Source organism: Papio anubis, chromosome 1 (genome assembly GCF_008728515.1).
Source record: "Papio anubis isolate 15944 chromosome 1, Panubis1.0, whole genome shotgun sequence".
NCBI classification, from domain to species: domain Eukaryota; kingdom Metazoa; phylum Chordata; class Mammalia; order Primates; family Cercopithecidae; genus Papio; species Papio anubis.
The window spans coordinates 93,909,611-93,927,711 of record NC_044976.1 but is presented as its reverse complement, the minus strand read 5'-3'; the positions used below and the strand labels follow the sequence as shown (position 1 = coordinate 93,927,711).

The following is an 18,101-nucleotide window of genomic DNA, read 5'->3' as shown; positions in this document are numbered from 1 at the left end:
CTACATGCTTTGGCCATAGAATAATCTAACTACATTTACCAGTTCTCCAAAACACACACACACACACACACACACACACACCACACACTAGAATAAGAGTAAATAAACTGAACATCTCCTCATTAAAGAAACCCATAAAATAATCAACAGATAGGTATAATTAAATTACAAAGGTACCTGAAAATAAGACAATCAGATTGAACTGACATCATCACAGAACACTACTGTCAGGAAACACCGCTCAGCATGCCACATTCTCCTCACTTCCCTCCCCCATCAGTTACAATTGTATAATGATATCACTATACTTCATAGGTGGCAGTGAAAGGGATTCACTTGGCCTTTCTTCCATGACTCAGCCCCTTATTTTAGCAGCCCAGGTGGCTTCATGTGTACAAATATCCTTTCTGAGATATAAATGTCTACTTATATTTTATTACAGATTTTAATGTAAGTTTTATGGCTTCTTCTCTCATTAGTTCATGATAAATATATTTTACCATGTTTTGACAGATTTCATAATAAAAATAGTATTTTTATAAAATTTCCTCCATCTAGCAAGGCAGGTTCATTCTGTATGAACATTTCTCTTCTTATAAAACAAGAAGTTCAATTTTTCAAATAAGAATTTTAATTGGAATCAAATCTCTAGTCCTAAGGCTAGCAAGTATCATGCTATTCTAAAACACCCTCAAAAAGCAACTGTAAATCTGGTCCTATAGAACTTTGTATTTAAACTAACAATTTATGTAATTCCATAAAAAAAATCGGTGTTATATTTTTCTTAACATTTATTAAAACATTAGACATAAGCTGAATGGGGGAAAATGGTGATCAAATGCTAAAAATATAAACATAGAAAAAGTAAACATGAAAACAAATCTCTTTTTTAAAAATCATTTAATTACAAGAAAATTAGCCAGAAAATTACATAGTTCCAAACAAATATTGTCTATAAAAACAAGTGTTCATTTACCGTGTTTTTGAATGTGTCTTTTAAATAATGTCTCATCTACTGAACCTAGTCTTTCCTGGCAAACATTAGAATATACAAGTTTTCTTCATGTTTAATATTTCATAAAACAGAACTGGCTTTTGTTCCTGAAGTTAGAATGATGCCTATCATTTTGCTTCAGAGAAACTAAAATTGCTCCCTGGTGACTATTTCAGTTAACCACTCCCAAAATCCAATGCAAAAACAACAAAAACACTGCTATTTTACTAAAAGATTCCTGTCTTCCATTTCATTTTACCAGCGCAAGTACAAATTCGGAGAAAAGCTTCTTAAGTCCTGCAGTTTCAAATTCCTTTTGTAATTCATCCAACGCTGAATACTCTTTGACTTCAAATGCCAGAAACCTGCATTATACAAGAGAAACTCATGAATATGCCTAGATTTGTCAGAGTATAATTATCGATTCAGTTGCTTTTCCATCTGCAATAGTACTAAATTATACCTTTTGTGTTCTGTCTGTACTTTTGTTTCAAACAGCACACTAATCATTTTCTCTTTGCATTTCTTTCCACTTGAGTCCACATCTACTTTGGAGGTTTTCTGAAGAATCAGGTACTCCTAAATAATAAATCAGTACATTAAATACGTGTCTTACTCTGAATCTTAAAGTCCTAATTGTAAAGGAGCCATAAACCTGTAGGCTTATTTTCATGCTTAAAGAATACCCCTTTTTTAAATCAAGCAGTAAGAATTTTTACATACTTGTTTTTACATACTTGGCAGAATAATGTAGTGGTGAATACAGGAGTAAAGAACAATATAATCCAACTCCCCAAGTTTAAATCTGGATTGAACTGCCTACTAGTTCTTACTCTTGGCTGGTTACTTAAATCCTCTGTGGCTCAGTTGCCTTCTCCATAAAATGGGATTAATAGCAGGATCTACCTCATGGGGAAGTTGTACTGATTAAATGAAATAATACATGCAAAGCACTAGAGGAGTACCTGGATATAGCACCATGGCACGCTTGAGAGCACAAGCCACTGTTCTTACTATTACAAATTCAGCAGCTAAATGACATTACCAGGCACACAGCACTTAGCATTCCAAATTGATAGCATCTATAAATACGTACCTATACATCCTCAATCCTAGTATACAATCTTATAAAAATATGAGAAATTTATATAAAATGACATTTTAGAGAGAGCTGAAAAAAGATCTCCTAAAAAAGTATTATTTCTCTACATTAGCAGGGTTCTAGTAAATATAAATAAATACTTGTTAATTAATTGATGTTTCAATCTGAGTAACAACATCTGCAAAATAGCTGTGTTTAGCCTAATATTCCTGAGCTGGCTTAAAGAGAAATCTGAGCCTTTTAGGTAAAGATGAGCAAGAAAATTAATTTGTATTTATTTTTTTGTCAGCTATTATTTTACCCAAAAGGATCAAACGTTATAGATATACTACAAATCACTTTAAAACAAGAGGTTCCTCAGTCAGCCCCAATCCAAGATATGTATTAAATCTGAATTACTGTTGTATCTATATACTTTAACCCAGCATGAGTCTGGTTAACCAAATGCCAAAGTAGTTTTGTGATAAGAGCCCATCATGAAAAAACTAGGTCATTATTCTACAAATCTTTAAGATTATAGGCTGTTCACACTAAATTTGTCTTAAATAAATTCAAATGTAATTATTCGTGACCTAACGTATCTGAAAGTATAAAACCTATTAAGTGATTTGTAGCTCTTCTAAGATTTAAAATATAAAAAAGTTTTCCTCATCTTGTCCCACCTAAAACAGGTCAGATGAGATTAGAATAAGAACTTGAAAAATCTGAAGAAGATGATGATTTTGAAAGCAACTGCTGAGACAAGTCAGGTGGAAAGCAAAAGTTAGGTAGGAGGTGACAAGTTGACAGTCCTAATGATTCTACTTCTACTAACATGAAATCTCAGTTATAACAGACAAGCTCCTGTTTCCAGGTATTATAGATACCAAATTAAAGTGTCAGAATGTATTTTTAACAGCCAGAAAGTTACAAATCTTGCAGACTATCCACAAATACACACCTTGTTGTGCCTAACTATGGGAAGAAGTATTAATATGCACAAACTTTTAGTGCACATTTATAAAGTTCAAGCTCATAGCTAATTACAGAAACAAACACTCATGTGCCACAGAGCTTTTAAAAAACCTGTCACTTTATTAAGTAACATGATTTTTAAAATGTAATCTTATTCTTCAAGCTTTGCAAGTTTGTACTTGTAATTAGCAGTCAGACATTCTTTAAAAAGAAAAGGAAGATCCATTAAGATGGTAACAATGAAAGCAGAAACATCTTAATAATTAATCTATCCCATTGTTACAAAACACACTTAAAGACACACCATTTTAAGCAGAAAATAGCCAGATTCATACTCAACATTTAACTTTTTGGCACCTTGAGGTTGTTTCTGTCTCCCTGTAGTAAAATCAGTATTATTTTACCCATGAACATCAGTCTTCCTGTCAGCCTTAAATCTGAAGCCCACTTCTCCACAGTTTTGACATATTTAGTCTTTGCTCTTATGTGATCTAAATGCAAAAGAGTTATCCACAATCCATCATCCATGGTCGTGCTTGTTGAAAAAGTACACTTTTCATTGCCACTGCCAGTTTCTGGTTGGTTGAGGATATGCCTAAGATTCTGCTGAATCCAGAGAACCAGCTCATGAACCATAGGCTCTGACATAAGGTTCTCTGCTTGCTCAAGTAATTTCTCTTTCACAGTCACACACTGGGCCCTGGTCAATCGTTCAGAGTTAACCGAGATACCAGGTAGACATGAAGGATAATTGACTGGCAAATGGAACACCAATTCCAGAGGTATATCCGCATCCATAAATCCTTCAGCTTTTGTGTGAATTCTGAACACGGTCCCATCTGTCTCTGAAAGGCATCCAAAAATAATCATTAGCTGTACATTATTTAATTTGAATGGAACACTAGGAAGTTCAAACTTTTGTCTCAAATGTCAATTTATTTTTCATGAGAAAACTTTGAGCTATTTTATGAAGGGACACGTAATACTAGGAAAGCTATGATTCACAAATTATTTCCTTCAACCATACACATGTATTCATGTATTCACACACACCAGCGCCCAGGACTTAACTGGCATTTACACTTGCTATCACTCCATTTTTATTAAGTTACCAGAAAGGTTTTTCATCAGATAATTTTTTTTCTAGCCAGACTTAGTTGATAATTCTGAAAATCCCTAATAAACTCATATGCGCTTTCAAAGATACAATACCATGTATATACAAAATCAGTAATTAATTTAAAAATTATACACTAAATCCAACGAAAGTCATTTTATGGGAAGTCCAAGTCAAAGCAAACAACGGAATCCCCTGTGGTTGTAGGGTTGCAGAGAAACTGATGACTGCATGTGACACAGTAACTGCCTGGAATGTTCTCTTCTTATTTCAAATATATTAGTATCAGTGTAACATGAAGGTGGCAAGATGAACTGAAATTGAGTGGACATCAATTCTGCTTCTTCCAGCTCCTAAGAAGGAAGGGGAAAGCATACATAGGATATCATATGAAATCCTCTGCTCTCTTTCAGATTTGCTTGGCTTCACCCTCTGATGTGTTCCACACCACTTCACGCAACTTTTCAAAAAGATGATAAAACGTCAGGCTGAGTAGAACAGAACTGGGTGCAAATAAATCTCTCTGAAGCTAACTTGCCTCTCTCCACCCCTACTTCCCTCTGCATGTGCCTTTGCTTTATTCCTCTGCATGAGAGAAGCAGTCAAATCTTTCCTATTTTCATACCTGGACTGCTGCTCAACAGCCTCAGCAACTGAAACCTGAATGTATCCCCATTTTAAAGAATAGAACATTAAAACTGCTTCCTAGCCTTCTGATTCCACATATATAAAAGCCATTGCTACAGACATTGATTCATACAGGACCAGATACATCTGTTATAGAGTTTTTCTTTCATATACTCTTCAGTACCAGCTGCAAGGAACGACTATTTTAGGACATCATCTGGAAACACAGACAGTTAACCGTTATAAATAGGTGTATTTCATAAGAAAAATTTTCCAAATGTAACTTTGTACATTCCTCCAAAACCCATTATGCTTCTCAAAATCCCTTCTTCTTCTATCTAGTTACTTATCCTTTTTTTTTTTTTTTTTTTTTTTTTTTGAGACAGAGTCTCTGTCGCCCAGACTGGAGTGCAGTGGCATAATCTCGGCTCACTGCAACCTCCGCCTCCCAGGTTCAGGAGATGATTCTCCTGCCTCAGCCTCCAGAGTAGCTGGGATTACAGGCATGTGCCACCATGCCCAACTAATTTTTTTATTTTTAGTAGAGACAGGGTTTTTCCATGTTAGCCAGGATGGTCTCAAACTCCTGACCTCAGGTGATCCGCCCGCCTTGGCCTCCCAAAGTGGTGGGATTATAGGCATGAGCCACCACACCCAGCCTAAGTACTTATCCTTTTTAAAAAAATATTTTATTGTTAAAGTAGGCTGCCTATGTTAAAAGAGTACATTTCAATATGTAAAACAGACATTACAAACATAACTGCAGACAACATATGACCATTTAGGCTGAATAAACTTTCTAGTAATCATCTAGAGAGTTGACATTCTCTTTTCAAGGAGGAGGAGAACTTTTAAAGATCTTCAATCATTCATCATTCAACATTCACTGAACACCTACTAAGCTCAAGGCACTGTACTAGTCTCTGAGGGAAAATGATAGGTAAGACACAGATCCCATCATATTGACTCAATCCAGTGTTTCAGAACACGAGAGCGGGGATATATTCCAAGTGATCTTCCTTGACTTCTCTTCTACACCTAAACATTTCTTTATTCATCTTTATTCATAAATATGCATACATATACATGTACATATAATTTATATAAACATAAATGTCTGTGTTGGTAGATAATTCTCCAGGGATCCGGAGTGGGCGTTCAGTCAGGGTGGTGGGAAAAATTGTAGAAGAAAAATTAAAAGATAGTTATAGGAAATAGTCACAAACCTTCTTGGAAGGCCGGGGGCATTGCATAGCTTCAGTAAAAGATTTGGCTGAAAGCAGCCTAATCCTCTTTACCTTGAGTTGATAGCAAAAGAGCAAATAACAAGGGAATGTGGGGGAGTTTACCTAAATAACTTGTTTACTCATGTGGTCCTAAGACCAACCTTTGATTTTCCATGGGTGCATGACTGCTCTCTACTGGGGGCGGGCGAGGGGATGGCAATGTTAATTACCCACTAGTGGTGTTTACTCGTCGCCTTTGTCAATCTGTACTAAATAAATGTGAACTTCGCCGGCTTATTGGGGCCCACAATGCAGATTCAGGAGCAGAACCCCCTTAGCCACACTGACAGGCAAAATATCTGTGTCAGTGTACATCTCTCATCCATCGCTAGGTCAGTGTGTGCAGGTCAGACGGCCACAATCTAGCATTTCTAAATGCCTTCTGAAAAAAGGGCATCAACAGCTTTGTTCAAGGACATGTGTATAACCAACAGCCTTAGAAGCTAGAGTTTCTCCCTCCAGGTCAGGGGGCAGATTTGTTTCCTAAGCAATATAAGGTAACATACTCCTTCAGGACAAAGATTGAGCAGGATCACTAGCAGCCCCCTCATAAGACCAGAGGGTTCCTAAGCTCACTGCCCCTCAGCTATAACAAAGACCCACTGAATGCATAGTATGCACCTCAGCCTACCTCCACATCACACCATTGAACTTGGGGGACAAGGAGAATCAATGTGAACACGAAGCTAATGCTGCCTGCTGTGCAGTAAGCAGTGACTGTCCAAATCCATCTGGGTTCACTGTCTCCTTACTGGCTGAATCCATGGAAGTGTGCTAGTGACCAAGGAACTGCAGTTGTCATTGCTACCTAAGAACTGCTGGGCCACTTGATTACACTTTTTTTATTTTTAATCATCTTGCTCTTTTTAACTGTTTTATCTGAGAAAGAAGTGTCTTCCTCCCTTCCACAGGAAACCCTATCACTGGTCTTGTGCTTGTTTTTTGTTTTTGTTTGCTTTTTGAGACTGGGTCTCACTCTGTCACCCAGGCTAGAGTGTAGTGGGATGATCATGGCTCACTGCAGTGTTGACCTCCTGGGCTCAAACAGTCCTCCCACCTCAGCCTCCTGAGTAGCTGAGATTACAGGCATGTACCATCATGCCTGGCTAATTTTTATTATTATTTTTTGTAGAGATGGGGGCCTTGCTATGTTGCCCAGGCTGGTATTGAACTTCTGGCCTCAAGCAATCCTCCCATATTGGCCTCCCAAAGTGCTAGGATTACAGGTGGTGTGCCACCACACCTGGGCAGTGCTTGTATTTTCTATCCCTCCCTCTAATTATTCCTCTCCTCTACTAAGAAAATATTTATCTTCTTGTATGAAAAAAAAAATTCAGTGCTACTAATTCCCTGAAGCTACTGACCTATCATTCTCTATCCTTTCATCTGCAGTCTTCTTAAAATATAATTCTCTCATCCATTTTGCCACAAGCCACTCTTTTCACAACTACTTGTACCATGGCTTCCGACATACCTTGTCTCTGAAGCTCCTTTCTCAAACGTTACCAATGACCTCCTAATTACCACTGTGCAAGAAAGAGAAAACTCAGCAGGAGTGGGGTGCTCAAATTATGCACATTCCCACGAACAGCCTGTCTTCAGGACTGGCTCCTAAGAGCTGAGCTAAGAGTCCTGGTAACATTCTACCTGTTAATAGTGTGGGTTTTATCAGGAGGTGAAGCTTGTAGTGAGCCGAGATCACGTCACTGCACTCCAGCCTGGGCAACAGAGTAAGACTCCATCTCAAAAAAAAAAAAGAGTATGGGTTTCATTTTTTATTTATTCTTTTTTTTTTTTTTTTGTATGCCTGAAGTGTTGGACCACACAGTCTGATTAAAGGATTTAGGCTAAAAATGTGATTTATGGTAAATCTTCTTGCTCTAGAGACTGGAGTCTGAGTAGCTGAAATGAATCACGTAAGTATTACATGCTGACAAGATTGACCCCAATTAAAATTCTGACAAGGAGGCTCAAATGAGCTGTCCTGGTTGGGAACACATGTCACATGTTGTCACACATGATTGCTAAGAAAATTAAGCATGTCTGTGTGACCCTACTAGAGGAGACACCTGGACACTTGCTCCCAGTTTCTCCTGGACTTCATTCCATGCAACTCTTTCTTTGTTCATTTTAGTCTGTATTCTTACACTGCAATAAACTCCAACCATGAATATAACAGTTTTTCTGGGTCCTATAAGTGCTTCTGACAAATCACTGAGTGTGAGGGTGCTTTGGGCACCCCTGACATAGCCACATTCTGTGGCCCTTATCCAGTCCTACCCTTCTATAGCTTCTGAACCTGCTGAACCAATCTCAAAATTCTCTTCCCTTACCGCCCAGGCACCACAGTGTCCTGGTTCTTTTTCTACATCCCTGCTCATCGCTGCACTGTTTTTCTACTTTTCCTAAACCCCTAAATGACAGGCATTCTCTAAAGCATAATTCCACAAACAACTTTCTTCCTCCAGTTATCTAGGCTTTTTTTTTTTTTTGAGATGGAGTCTCGCTCTGTTGCCCAGGCTGGAGTGCAGTGGTGTGATCTCGGCTCACTGCAACCTCCGCCTCCCAGGTCCAAGCAATTCGCCTGCCTCAGCCTCCCGAGTAGCCAGGATTACATGTGCCCGCCACCACACCTGGCTCATTTTTGTGTTTTTAGTAGAGATGGGGTTTCACCATGTTGGCTAGGCTGGTCTCAAACACCTGACTTCAGGTGATCCGCCCACCTCGGCCTCGGCCTCCCAAAGTGCTGGGATTACAGGTGTGACTCACAACACCTGGCCTAGGCATAAAATCTTAAAGCTGCCTTCCACTTTTTTTTTCCCTCCTTTCATACTTAGCATTCAACTGCCAAATCCCACAAGTCCTCCAGAATTTCTCTCCCTTCCACCCTCCTAATTCAGGCCTTTCTCTGGCTTCTGCAATAGTGGTCTCCTCGCCGCCTGCCTCTCCCCACACCAAATCATCCCAATACCACTCTCCCAAACTGAAATGAATTACAAATTCCTCCATGCAACGCCTAGGGCCAGCCTACCACTCTGACTTCCTCTCCCCTCACTCTTTGCTTCATTACCCATTTTATACCATGTCCTCAGTCTCAGGTGTTCCATCTCTGCCTCTTGCTCCTACTATCTCCAAGAAGGCCCTTAACTTTCTGTCTACTAAAATTTTGTCCAGTTCCACAGTTCCTCCTTAAGTTCCACCTAATGACTTCCATGGTATTTCAAACTTATTTCATGGTATTTTCATGCCCAGAATTATTGTGGTTAAACTAAATTAACATTTTTCCAGCACTGAAATATCTTGATTTTCTTTTTAAACAGCAACCAAAATGGGGGGATACAAAAAAACTTTTAAACTTTACAGTGATATAGCTTTTGGAATTGTGCTAGTAGCTTGTAATCATGGATCTCACAGGTACAGAAATCCCTGGTACCTGTGTTAAATAATGGGCCCAAAGATGTGTACATTCTGTTCCCCAGAAGCTGTGAATATGTTCTCTCACGTGGCAAGAGGGTCTCTGCAGACATGATTAAATTAAGGATTTTGATGGGGGGGATTAGCCTGGATTACCCAGGTGAGCCCTGAATGTAATCACAAGGGTCCTTATAAGGAGAAGACAGAGATTTTACTACAGAAGAAGGCAATGTATCCACACTGAAGCAAGATGCTATGCTGCAAACTTTGAAGAATTCCTTTCTGATCAAGACCCTGAGACTACCCATAATGTTCTCCAACCTGTGCCATATAAACACCCACTGAGTCCTCTCTAGTGCAGGAAACCACATGAAAGAAACATGTTGGTAGTCCAGGGGGAAAGTCTTGAAAAGCTATTGAACCAGCCATGTCAGTCCTTACTAATTTTCATTTTTCTCTGTGTTATTTTCTGGTCCTAGTCAGCAAACAGAATAGCAACGGGTGAAACTCCTGACTTTCACGTTAGAAAACTGTGACCCCCATACTAGTTATATGTTTGGAAGAAAACCGCCTTAGTTCTTTTAGGAACTGGAAAGGATTAGCATTCTTCCTAATTGGTCTTGGTAAATCCCCCTGCCCACCAGCTGCAAAATAAGATTATACAAAATGATACTGTCATCTCTACAAGAAACTGACAAGCCCAATAACATCCTCCATTCTTCTGGTATTTAATGTGGCAATAAAATTACATACTTTTAAAAACTCATTTTCTCCTGAAAACTCTAGAAGTATGTATTGTACTCTTCCATTTCTCATCTGCTTGACATTGTACAAGCAATTAAACTGGCTCCTTTTTGCCTCAGAATTTTTCATATAACACATGCACTGTAAGTCTGATTTTTTGTTTTCTTTTTTGCCATAATGAAAAAGAAAACAAAGTTCCCCTATCTGCTTTAAGGTTATTAACAGCTTAGAAACAGTGATTAGCAGAAAAATAATTATGCTCTAAATCTAACACTAATCTCTGCCCCTCCATAGCCCCCCAAAACTTTAGTTAATAAGCTTAATTCACAAACTGATCATTCTCCACAAACATCTATGCCCTAGAAAACTTAAGGCTTGCCCCCAGAAAACTAACATTTCCTAAGTCCAAGGCTAAAGACCCTACCAAAAGATATAGGTCTTGCCCTCTGGTTGAAGTTGATACAAATCGACTACTTGTTTCTAACCAAAATCATTCTGTCTTATAGTAAGTGTGTCATTTTCATACCTAAAACACAAACTGAAACAGGTTTCAAACCTTATACTTCCTTACAAACATCTGAAAGTATGCTCCTAACCACATTCCAAACAGAAATTCAAACTAGAGAAACTAAACTTTTAGAACTCCAAATTCACACAAATGCTATATTTAAGGTTTCATTATACTTCATAAAATACAACACACGACAGAAACTCTATAAATGCAAATAACAGAAGACACTTTTAAAAAAGGTAAAATTGAAGAGAATGGGTTCTTCAGGATTCACTAAGAGCCCATTAAGAAATCATTTACATACCATATACATCTGACTTTCCCTATATTTGTATTTTTTTCTTTGCAATTGTTATATATCCTCAACATACAACTTTGAAGAAAACCACTAAGAAACCTCCAGCACCCTCTCATACTTGATAAGACAAGACTGTCTCCTCTTGCTCCTGGGCAGCTCCCAGGCAAGCATACACCAGTGCTTGTTATATGCTTCAGTTGGATTTTTACATAAGTTTCAATATAGCTTCAGAAGAAAAAAAAAAAAAAAACCTAAAAATAAATGAAGCTAAAAGTAGCAATCTCATCGGTTTTACAGAAATGAGCTCAATACCGACAATCAGCAGAAAACCGAGCTGAGCAGGTTTAGAAGGGTCAATGTGTGACAGTCATGATTTATTTTATAAAAGCATCCAAACTAATCTGAACATTAGTGTTGATAAAATACAAAAATTCACTCTGCAGCTTCTGTGAAAACATATTACATGATATTGGATTCTCCCATCTTACAACTTTATCTGTGAGATTTCCAGAAGCACAACTGCCACATAAAATGAACATTGACTATGGCCACATAATCTGTGTCACTCAATTTCCCCATCAGGAAAATGGCGATACAACACCAATCTCACGCCTCTCATAGATCCACACATATATGCACAAACACTCCCCTTTGGGATTGCTCTGAACATAAGTTGGCTCACACTCATGTCTTTTCTCTGGGTGCTCATTATCTCTCTCTCTGGGCAAGTATTTCCTTGCTTTCCAAGAACTATTTTCCTGATGCAACAGCCCCATCTCTCTATTAAGGAGCATGATGCAGTGCAAAGGCCCATACACCTGGAGCCTGGTGGTTATTTAACCAGTTTAAGTATCAGTTATCTTCTCTGTGAAATAAGACCAATAGTAACTCTCATCAAGTAAGATGTATTTAAAGTATCACATACATGGCAGGTCACCCCATCAAATCTGGCACCTGGACTGACTACAATGCATAGAAAAAAACAGAATATCCCTAATGGGGTCTATCCATTGCCCTCCCTTGTAGATGAGAGTGTAGGGACTTACTTAATTTGCACCCCTAAGAGACGGTTATGCCTCTTACTATGAGCTTACTATAACCATTGTAAAGAGATCAAAAGGCAGATAAAATCCCCTGAAATTCTCAGCATAAAATTAGTCCAGCTAAATGGAATCCAATTATTCAGCTTCTTCAATCTTACGGCCTTAATAGTTGATCCTTGGGTTAGCAGTCTGAGTCTTGCTGGGTTATCATGTTACCAGGAATGCAATTCCTCTGCAACATTCTCCTGATTCCAGCAGCAAAAGGGAGAACCCTATTTGGGGGAGGCCAGAAAAGAACTGGTGTTTAGAGTGTTCTGGTATCGGGCGTGTATCCTCCAACCCAAACTGACAGTGATGGTGAGTGGTAGCCAGCAGTCTGCTGCATGTTTACTGTGGTCTGTTAAAGAAGTCCTTACTTTGTAAAAAGATGTTACGAAAACCATGGGGGGGGGGGGGGGGAAGGCCTTACCTTACCCTTAATTCCAAGTTGTGAACATCAAACATCCCCGTTTCAATCACTGAATTGTTCTACCTCTCAGCAACAAAATGTCCTAAGTTGTTACACTGAATTCTTTTATAATTCAATTACTTACTGATGCCAGAACACTGAATTAAATTAATTAGGAGGCATGGCTTGAAAGTCATGCTTAATTTAACAGCTGATAAAGGGTCCACAGTGTTCTCAAGATTAAGAAACTGTTTTCTTTCTATGCTTACATTTTTGGGTTTTCTCTGACCCTTCAGCAGTGTTTTATGCTCAGCTGTGTACTAATGACCCAGATCATTACCAGTTCTTTAAGGTGTGATGGGAAATTGCAGGTTCATTTTTCCAGGATAATCCCAACTGAGCCATAATAAAGGAATTTAGGAAAACTGATGATCTCTTCAAATAGCTGCCTCAGGCAGAAGTAATTATCACTAAAGAGAACAGTGGAGACAGAGAGGGAGATGGTGAAGAATTATCCAATCAGAAGAGGGATGACAAGAAAACACTAAAAGTGAGTAAATCCCTTCATATGGATTTTAAACAATTGTTTCAAAAGACACAAGTCAGGCCGGGAACTAAAAAGAAAGCAACTCCATTACACTAATAGGTGCATAGTGCCTGGAACATAACAGTGCCCCATGAGTGGATGTAAATGGATGAATGCAAGAAGGAATAAATGGAAGTCAACTCCCTGTCCTTCAGTGAATAACACATCCAATGGATACCATGAAGGATCTTAATCTTAGATGGTTTTCTCACAACATCCAGCCCAATTTTAGACTACTTTTTTTTTTTTTTTTTTTTTTTTTTTCCTGAGGCAGAGTTTCACTCTTGTTACCCAGGCTGCAGTGCAATGGTGAGATCTTGGCTCCCTGCAACCTCCGCCTCCCGGGTTCAATTGATTCTCCTGCCTCAGCCTCCTGAGTAGCGGAGATTACAGGTACATGCCACCACGACCAGCTAATTTTTGTACTTTTAGTAGAGACGGGGTTTTGCCATGTTGGACAGGCTAGTCTCGAACTCCTGACCTCAGGTGATCCGCCAGCCTCGGCCTCCCAGAGTGCTGGGATTGCAGGCATGAGTCACCGCGCCCGGCCTAGACTACCTTCTTAAAGGTAACCTTCTTAAAGGTTAACCAATTTATGGTCAGAAAGTCAATTTTAATAGTAGCTACAATATAACATTAGAACGATAACTCTCATGCCCCAAACATGTACATAATGTATCTGAAAGCTAAGTGAAAACTGAGTCACTGCACTTTCTCATAAATGGCTTTTTTTTTTTTTTTTTTTTACTCAATAGAAGCCACATACAGGGACAGTAAGTTTCACCTATCATCAAAAAATAGTGAAAAGAACCTCTCTACACTGTAAGCTCCTAGAGGCCATGGGTAGCGGTGTCTTTGAAACCCTGACAAAGTCTGCAGGCAGCAGGAATTCAATAAATGTGGGCTAACTGACTAATAAAGCTCTCAAGAGCTTGTTTAAAAAAAAAGTATAGGAAGACCAGGCGCGGGTGGCTCACGCCTGTAATCCCAGTACTCTGGGAGGCCGAGGCAGGTGGATCACGAGGTCAGGAGATCCAGACCATCCTGGTTAACACGGTGAAACCCCGTCTCTACTAAAAATAAAAAAAATTAGCCGGGCGTGGTGGTGGGCGCCTGTAGTCCCAGCTACTCTGTAGTCCCAGCTACTCCGGAGGCTGAGGCAGTGAGAATGGCGTGAACCCGGGAGGGGGAGCCCGCAGTGAGCCGAGATCGCGTCACTGCACTCCAGCCTGGGGGACAGAGCGAGACTCCACCTAAAAAAAAAGTATATATATATATATAAATTATTTTTAAAAGTATCTTATATATATAAATTAGCCAGGCATGGTGGCACACGCCTGTGATCCCAGCTACTCGGGAGGCGGAGGCTGTAGTGAGACGAGATGGATCCACTGCACTCTAGCCAGGGCAACAGAGCGAGACTCCACCTAAAAAAAAAAAAGTATCAGAAAAGCAAACAACTTGGAAATAGAATGCAGATAAAGTTGAGGTTGAGCACTGGATAAATTAAAAAGTTCAGTCAACAAACATTTACCAACTACCTACCATGTGCCTGGCCAGCACCATTCTAGGTGCCTGGAGTTATTACCAAACAGACCCTGCCCTCCTGCAACTTAAGACGTACAAATACCCGTGTAAAGTTAAAACCGAGGAGTGCTCTCGTGGGCCTAGGGCTTAGTGCTTAGGAATGACACAGAACAACGAGGGGGCCTCAGCACACTCTTCTTTACAGGGTGAGATCTGAATGGTGGGAGGCTGGGGAAGGGCCTGGGGACGCGGACCGCAGGGGCCCGCGGCTCCGGGAGCAGGACCGGCGGCAGAGGCCCCAGTGGGCCGCACCGCTCTCTTAGTGTCTCTGGGGTCGCCTCAAACTCCCGCCCGCTGCGACACCACTCTGGCCTCCAGGACGTGTCACTCCATCATTCAACTAACCCGGTCCCCATACGTGGGCCCAGGCGGGGTGCCCAGGCTCAGTGGTGGGGAGGAACCGCAGAGAGAACGCGGGTGGCCCCCGAGGGCGCCCTGTCCCTCCCGCGCGGGGGTAGTCACCTGAGCGGCTCAGCACCTCCCACTCGTGGGGCCCGCAGAAAATCGCGGCCAGGGCCGAGAGTTCCTCACGCACGAGCTCCGCCATAGCTATGGGCCTCGCCCCCTCAGCGCTTCCCCTTCCGCTGTAGCCACCGCCGCCGCCGCCTCCATTGGCCAGGAGCAGCACTGCCTGCGGCCACCTGGGGGCACCCCGCACCTCCGCAGCCGGGCAGCACGGGGGCGGAGCGAGATGGGGCGAGGGCGGAGTGAAACGAACGTGGGCGGGGCGAGACGGGGTGAGGGCCGGGGGAGACTGGGCGGGCTGGACCCTTAGAAGTTCCGCCCGGAAGCTCTTGCTCATTAACTACAAACGCGAAGCTCAGACCCTCGGTTTGGAGATTTTCTTGGAGGTCGAGGCCCGGCGCCTCTGTCTGCACCCGAGGCGACCGCCCAGCTTACCCCCGGCTCTTCTGAGCACAGGGAAGCCTCCCAGCAAAGCCTGAAACCCTCTAAGTTTAGCTGCAGGCTTCGAACCCCGACCGTCCCCGCCCAGCCTTGGGCTGCTAAGGTGAGGATGAACTGGGCGAAGGACACTTGGGAGTTAGGAAGAAACAAACAAGCAGGGAAGTGACCGAGAGACGAGGTGAGACCTTGCCCTGCTCAGGTTTGAACTGAGTGTTGGAGATAACCACAGTTAACAAAATAAAATTCTTCGCCCCCTTGGAGCTGTTAGCAACCCTGGTGTCTGGGAAGCCCGGAAGAGGCCCGGGTTAGTAACAACCTCCAGGATGCCCTCCGAACTGGTACTGGCGCCGGGACTCTAGACAAGGTCCGGATTCCCGAGCCCTTCCCCTTACGGGTGCAAAAAGGGAGGGTCAGGACCTGCCAGTCCTGGCTTCGGGATGTTGACTTGACGGACCAGGACTCATGGGAAGTGTGCGCCAAAGTCCTGGGAGCAAAGTGTCCTAAGGCTCCTCGTTTGTCTCCTGCCTTCACAGGGGACAGCCCTGCTGCAGGTGGCCAGTGGGAATCCTTGGCTGTTGGGGTATGACCCAAGGGTGTAAACACTAGCTTTGCAGTGTTTTCGATTTCGTGATATTCGATGCATACAATACAATGTGACTCTTGAAGCTTAATGAAATTATCATTCCTGAGTCCAGCACCTAAATTTTAAAATGTGAGCAATATCAATAGGGTAACAGAATAAGCAATCTATTCTGTTTTGATTATAGTGAACAAGATTACAATACTTATCTGCAGTAGGTCTGTCTCTCGGATGTTTGCCTGGTCTTTGCTTTTCTAGTAACAATTTAAAATTTGGCAGCCCCCAAAAGCAGCTGCTCTTGCTCATGGAGTTCTCACAACTTTTGTTTGTATGAGAAATCACATTTCATGAGATAAATATGGGAATTTAGGTCGTTATGCAGTGACTCCTGTCACTGACCTACAGAAGTCAGAACAAAGTTGGCTGATTTTAAGACCCTGCATCCATTCACCATTACCATTCCCGCTATTGGTAAAAAAGGAATCTGATAAAGGAAAAGATACTGGCTTCCCGGAACAGAAAGGAAACCGAACAAGATGGACTGCAGGGAAAATGCTTTTCAGAAGATGCCATGGGATTTCAGTGACCCCGAGTAATTAGGAGCACATAATTGGGAAGATGAAGGCTTATTTAAACTCAGTTATCTCTGATATGGCCAACTGGCGTAAAGAAAAAAAAAAAAAAACTCCTTTATTTCCAAAATAACAGATGTTCCAGCAGTTCAGTAGGTTCAAATTAACTGCTAAAGAGATTGAACAAAAGAATACATTTTTAATTTAAAATATCACTGTTATTTTAATTCAAAATCCAGTGTTACGACTAAAAGTCAAACAATTTGGTTTTTGACTTATTTATTGAAAATAATCTATAAAATAGGCCGGGTGCAGTGGCTCACGCCTGTAATACCAGCACTTTGGGAGGCCGAGGAGGGTGAATCACATGAGGTCAAGAGTTCGGGACCAGCCTGACCAACATGGTGAAATGCCGTCTCTCCTAAAAATACAAAACTTAGCTGGATGTGGTGGCAGGCCCCTATAATCCCAGCTACTCAGGAAACTGAGGCAGGAGAATCGTTTGAACCCGGGAGGCGGAGGTTGCAGTGAGCCGAGATCACACCTTTGCACCACTCCAGCCTAGGCGACCAAGTGAGACTCTGTCTCAAAAGCAAAAAACAAAACAAAACAAAACAAAAATCTGTAAAATATTCAAATAGTTTTTACTTATTTTTAATTTTCCAAATTTACTATATGTGAGATGAGTGAAATAACATGAAGAGCAAAATTACAGCTGTAGGAAGGATTAGGAAGCAATTGCTGAAGCCCGCTGTCAGCAAGAGGTCTGTGAAAATTGATTAAAGAGTACATCAATCTATTATTAAAATTTTCTTGTCAATAGGTTTCTTCTTTGCTCTTCCTTTCTCAGTTGATTTCTTAACCTGCTTTTCATACCTCATTTAGCGTGTTTAAATAAAAAAGAAGTCAATGTGAATGTCTTTTAAATTGACACTATCCTAAGGCACTGAAGTCCCATGAATTAGTTTCTGCACTCTGACATTTGGAAATAATCATCTCAGAGACTGCATAATGTCAGCTTGATATTTCTCGCACTGTGAAAATATCAGCTACATGTCAAATCTCTAAAGTCTACCTTAATGTAATAAGTTTCATCGTATTCACAGGCTACTGAAAATTCAAAATATTTAAATGTAGGATGAATGTCTACAGTTAGAGCATTGTCTATCTCCATCTCTATCTCTCCCTTCTCATCCTTGTACACACAAAGGTGTATGATTTGCTAGAACAATTATTTTTACAAGCAAATTTTCTAAATAGTTGGTTCCCTAAGACCATAAGGGGGAAAGGTTTAAAACCTTTTGCCTTCAGTTAAAACCAATAACCCAGAAG

At 40.9% G+C, this 18,101-nt stretch overlaps 1 protein-coding gene and 1 long non-coding RNA gene across 6 annotated transcripts in view; one reads left to right on the top strand and one right to left on the bottom strand.

Annotated features, from left to right (window-relative positions):
- Positions 1-881: 881 nt before the first annotated feature.
- RWDD3 (RWD domain containing 3) lies at positions 882-15,347 on the bottom strand. 4 transcript variants are annotated; one of them, XR_650911.4, is made up of 4 exons: positions 15,174-15,347; positions 3,391-3,895; positions 1,458-1,573; positions 882-1,359 (listed from the first exon to the last, which is right to left on the bottom strand). XR_650911.4 is itself a non-coding variant. In XM_009213420.4 (4 exons), exons 1-3 carry the CDS (start codon positions 15,256-15,258, stop codon positions 1,497-1,499), a joined length of 603 nt encoding a protein of 200 aa, XP_009211684.2. In that variant the 5' UTR covers positions 15,259-15,345; the 3' UTR covers positions 882-1,359; positions 1,458-1,496. The 4 variants fall into 4 exon arrangements, 3 of the variants coding, with proteins under 3 accessions (XP_009211684.2, XP_003892286.2, XP_009211682.2); XM_009213420.4 differs by having other exon boundaries at positions 3,455-3,895; positions 15,174-15,345; XM_003892237.5 differs by having other exon boundaries at positions 3,408-3,895; positions 15,174-15,339.
- Positions 15,348-15,464: 117 nt separating this feature from the next.
- The window catches only part of LOC103886978, a 73,041-nt gene continuing 70,404 nt past the window's right edge, over positions 15,465-18,101 (top strand). For both annotated transcript variants that reach the window (XR_004176282.1, XR_650882.4), the window contains exon 1: positions 15,465-15,795. This is a non-coding gene — a long non-coding RNA (uncharacterized LOC103886978). The remainder of the gene's footprint in view (positions 15,796-18,101) is intronic.

Excerpts from the sequence above, each read along its gene's own strand:
- RWDD3 (XM_003892237.5), bottom strand. The coding sequence starts at position 15,258 with ATGGCGGAGCTCGTGCGTGAGGAACTCTCGGCCCTGGCCGCGATTTTC. Across the intron at positions 3,896-15,173 it reads GGAGGTGCTGAGCCGCTCAG|AGACAGATGGGACCGTGTTC; the intron begins GTGACTACCCCC and ends GATGCCTTTCAG. Across the intron at positions 1,574-3,407 it reads GAGACAGAAACAACCTCAAG|GAGTACCTGATTCTTCAGAA; the intron begins GTGCCAAAAAGT and ends TTTATTATTTAG.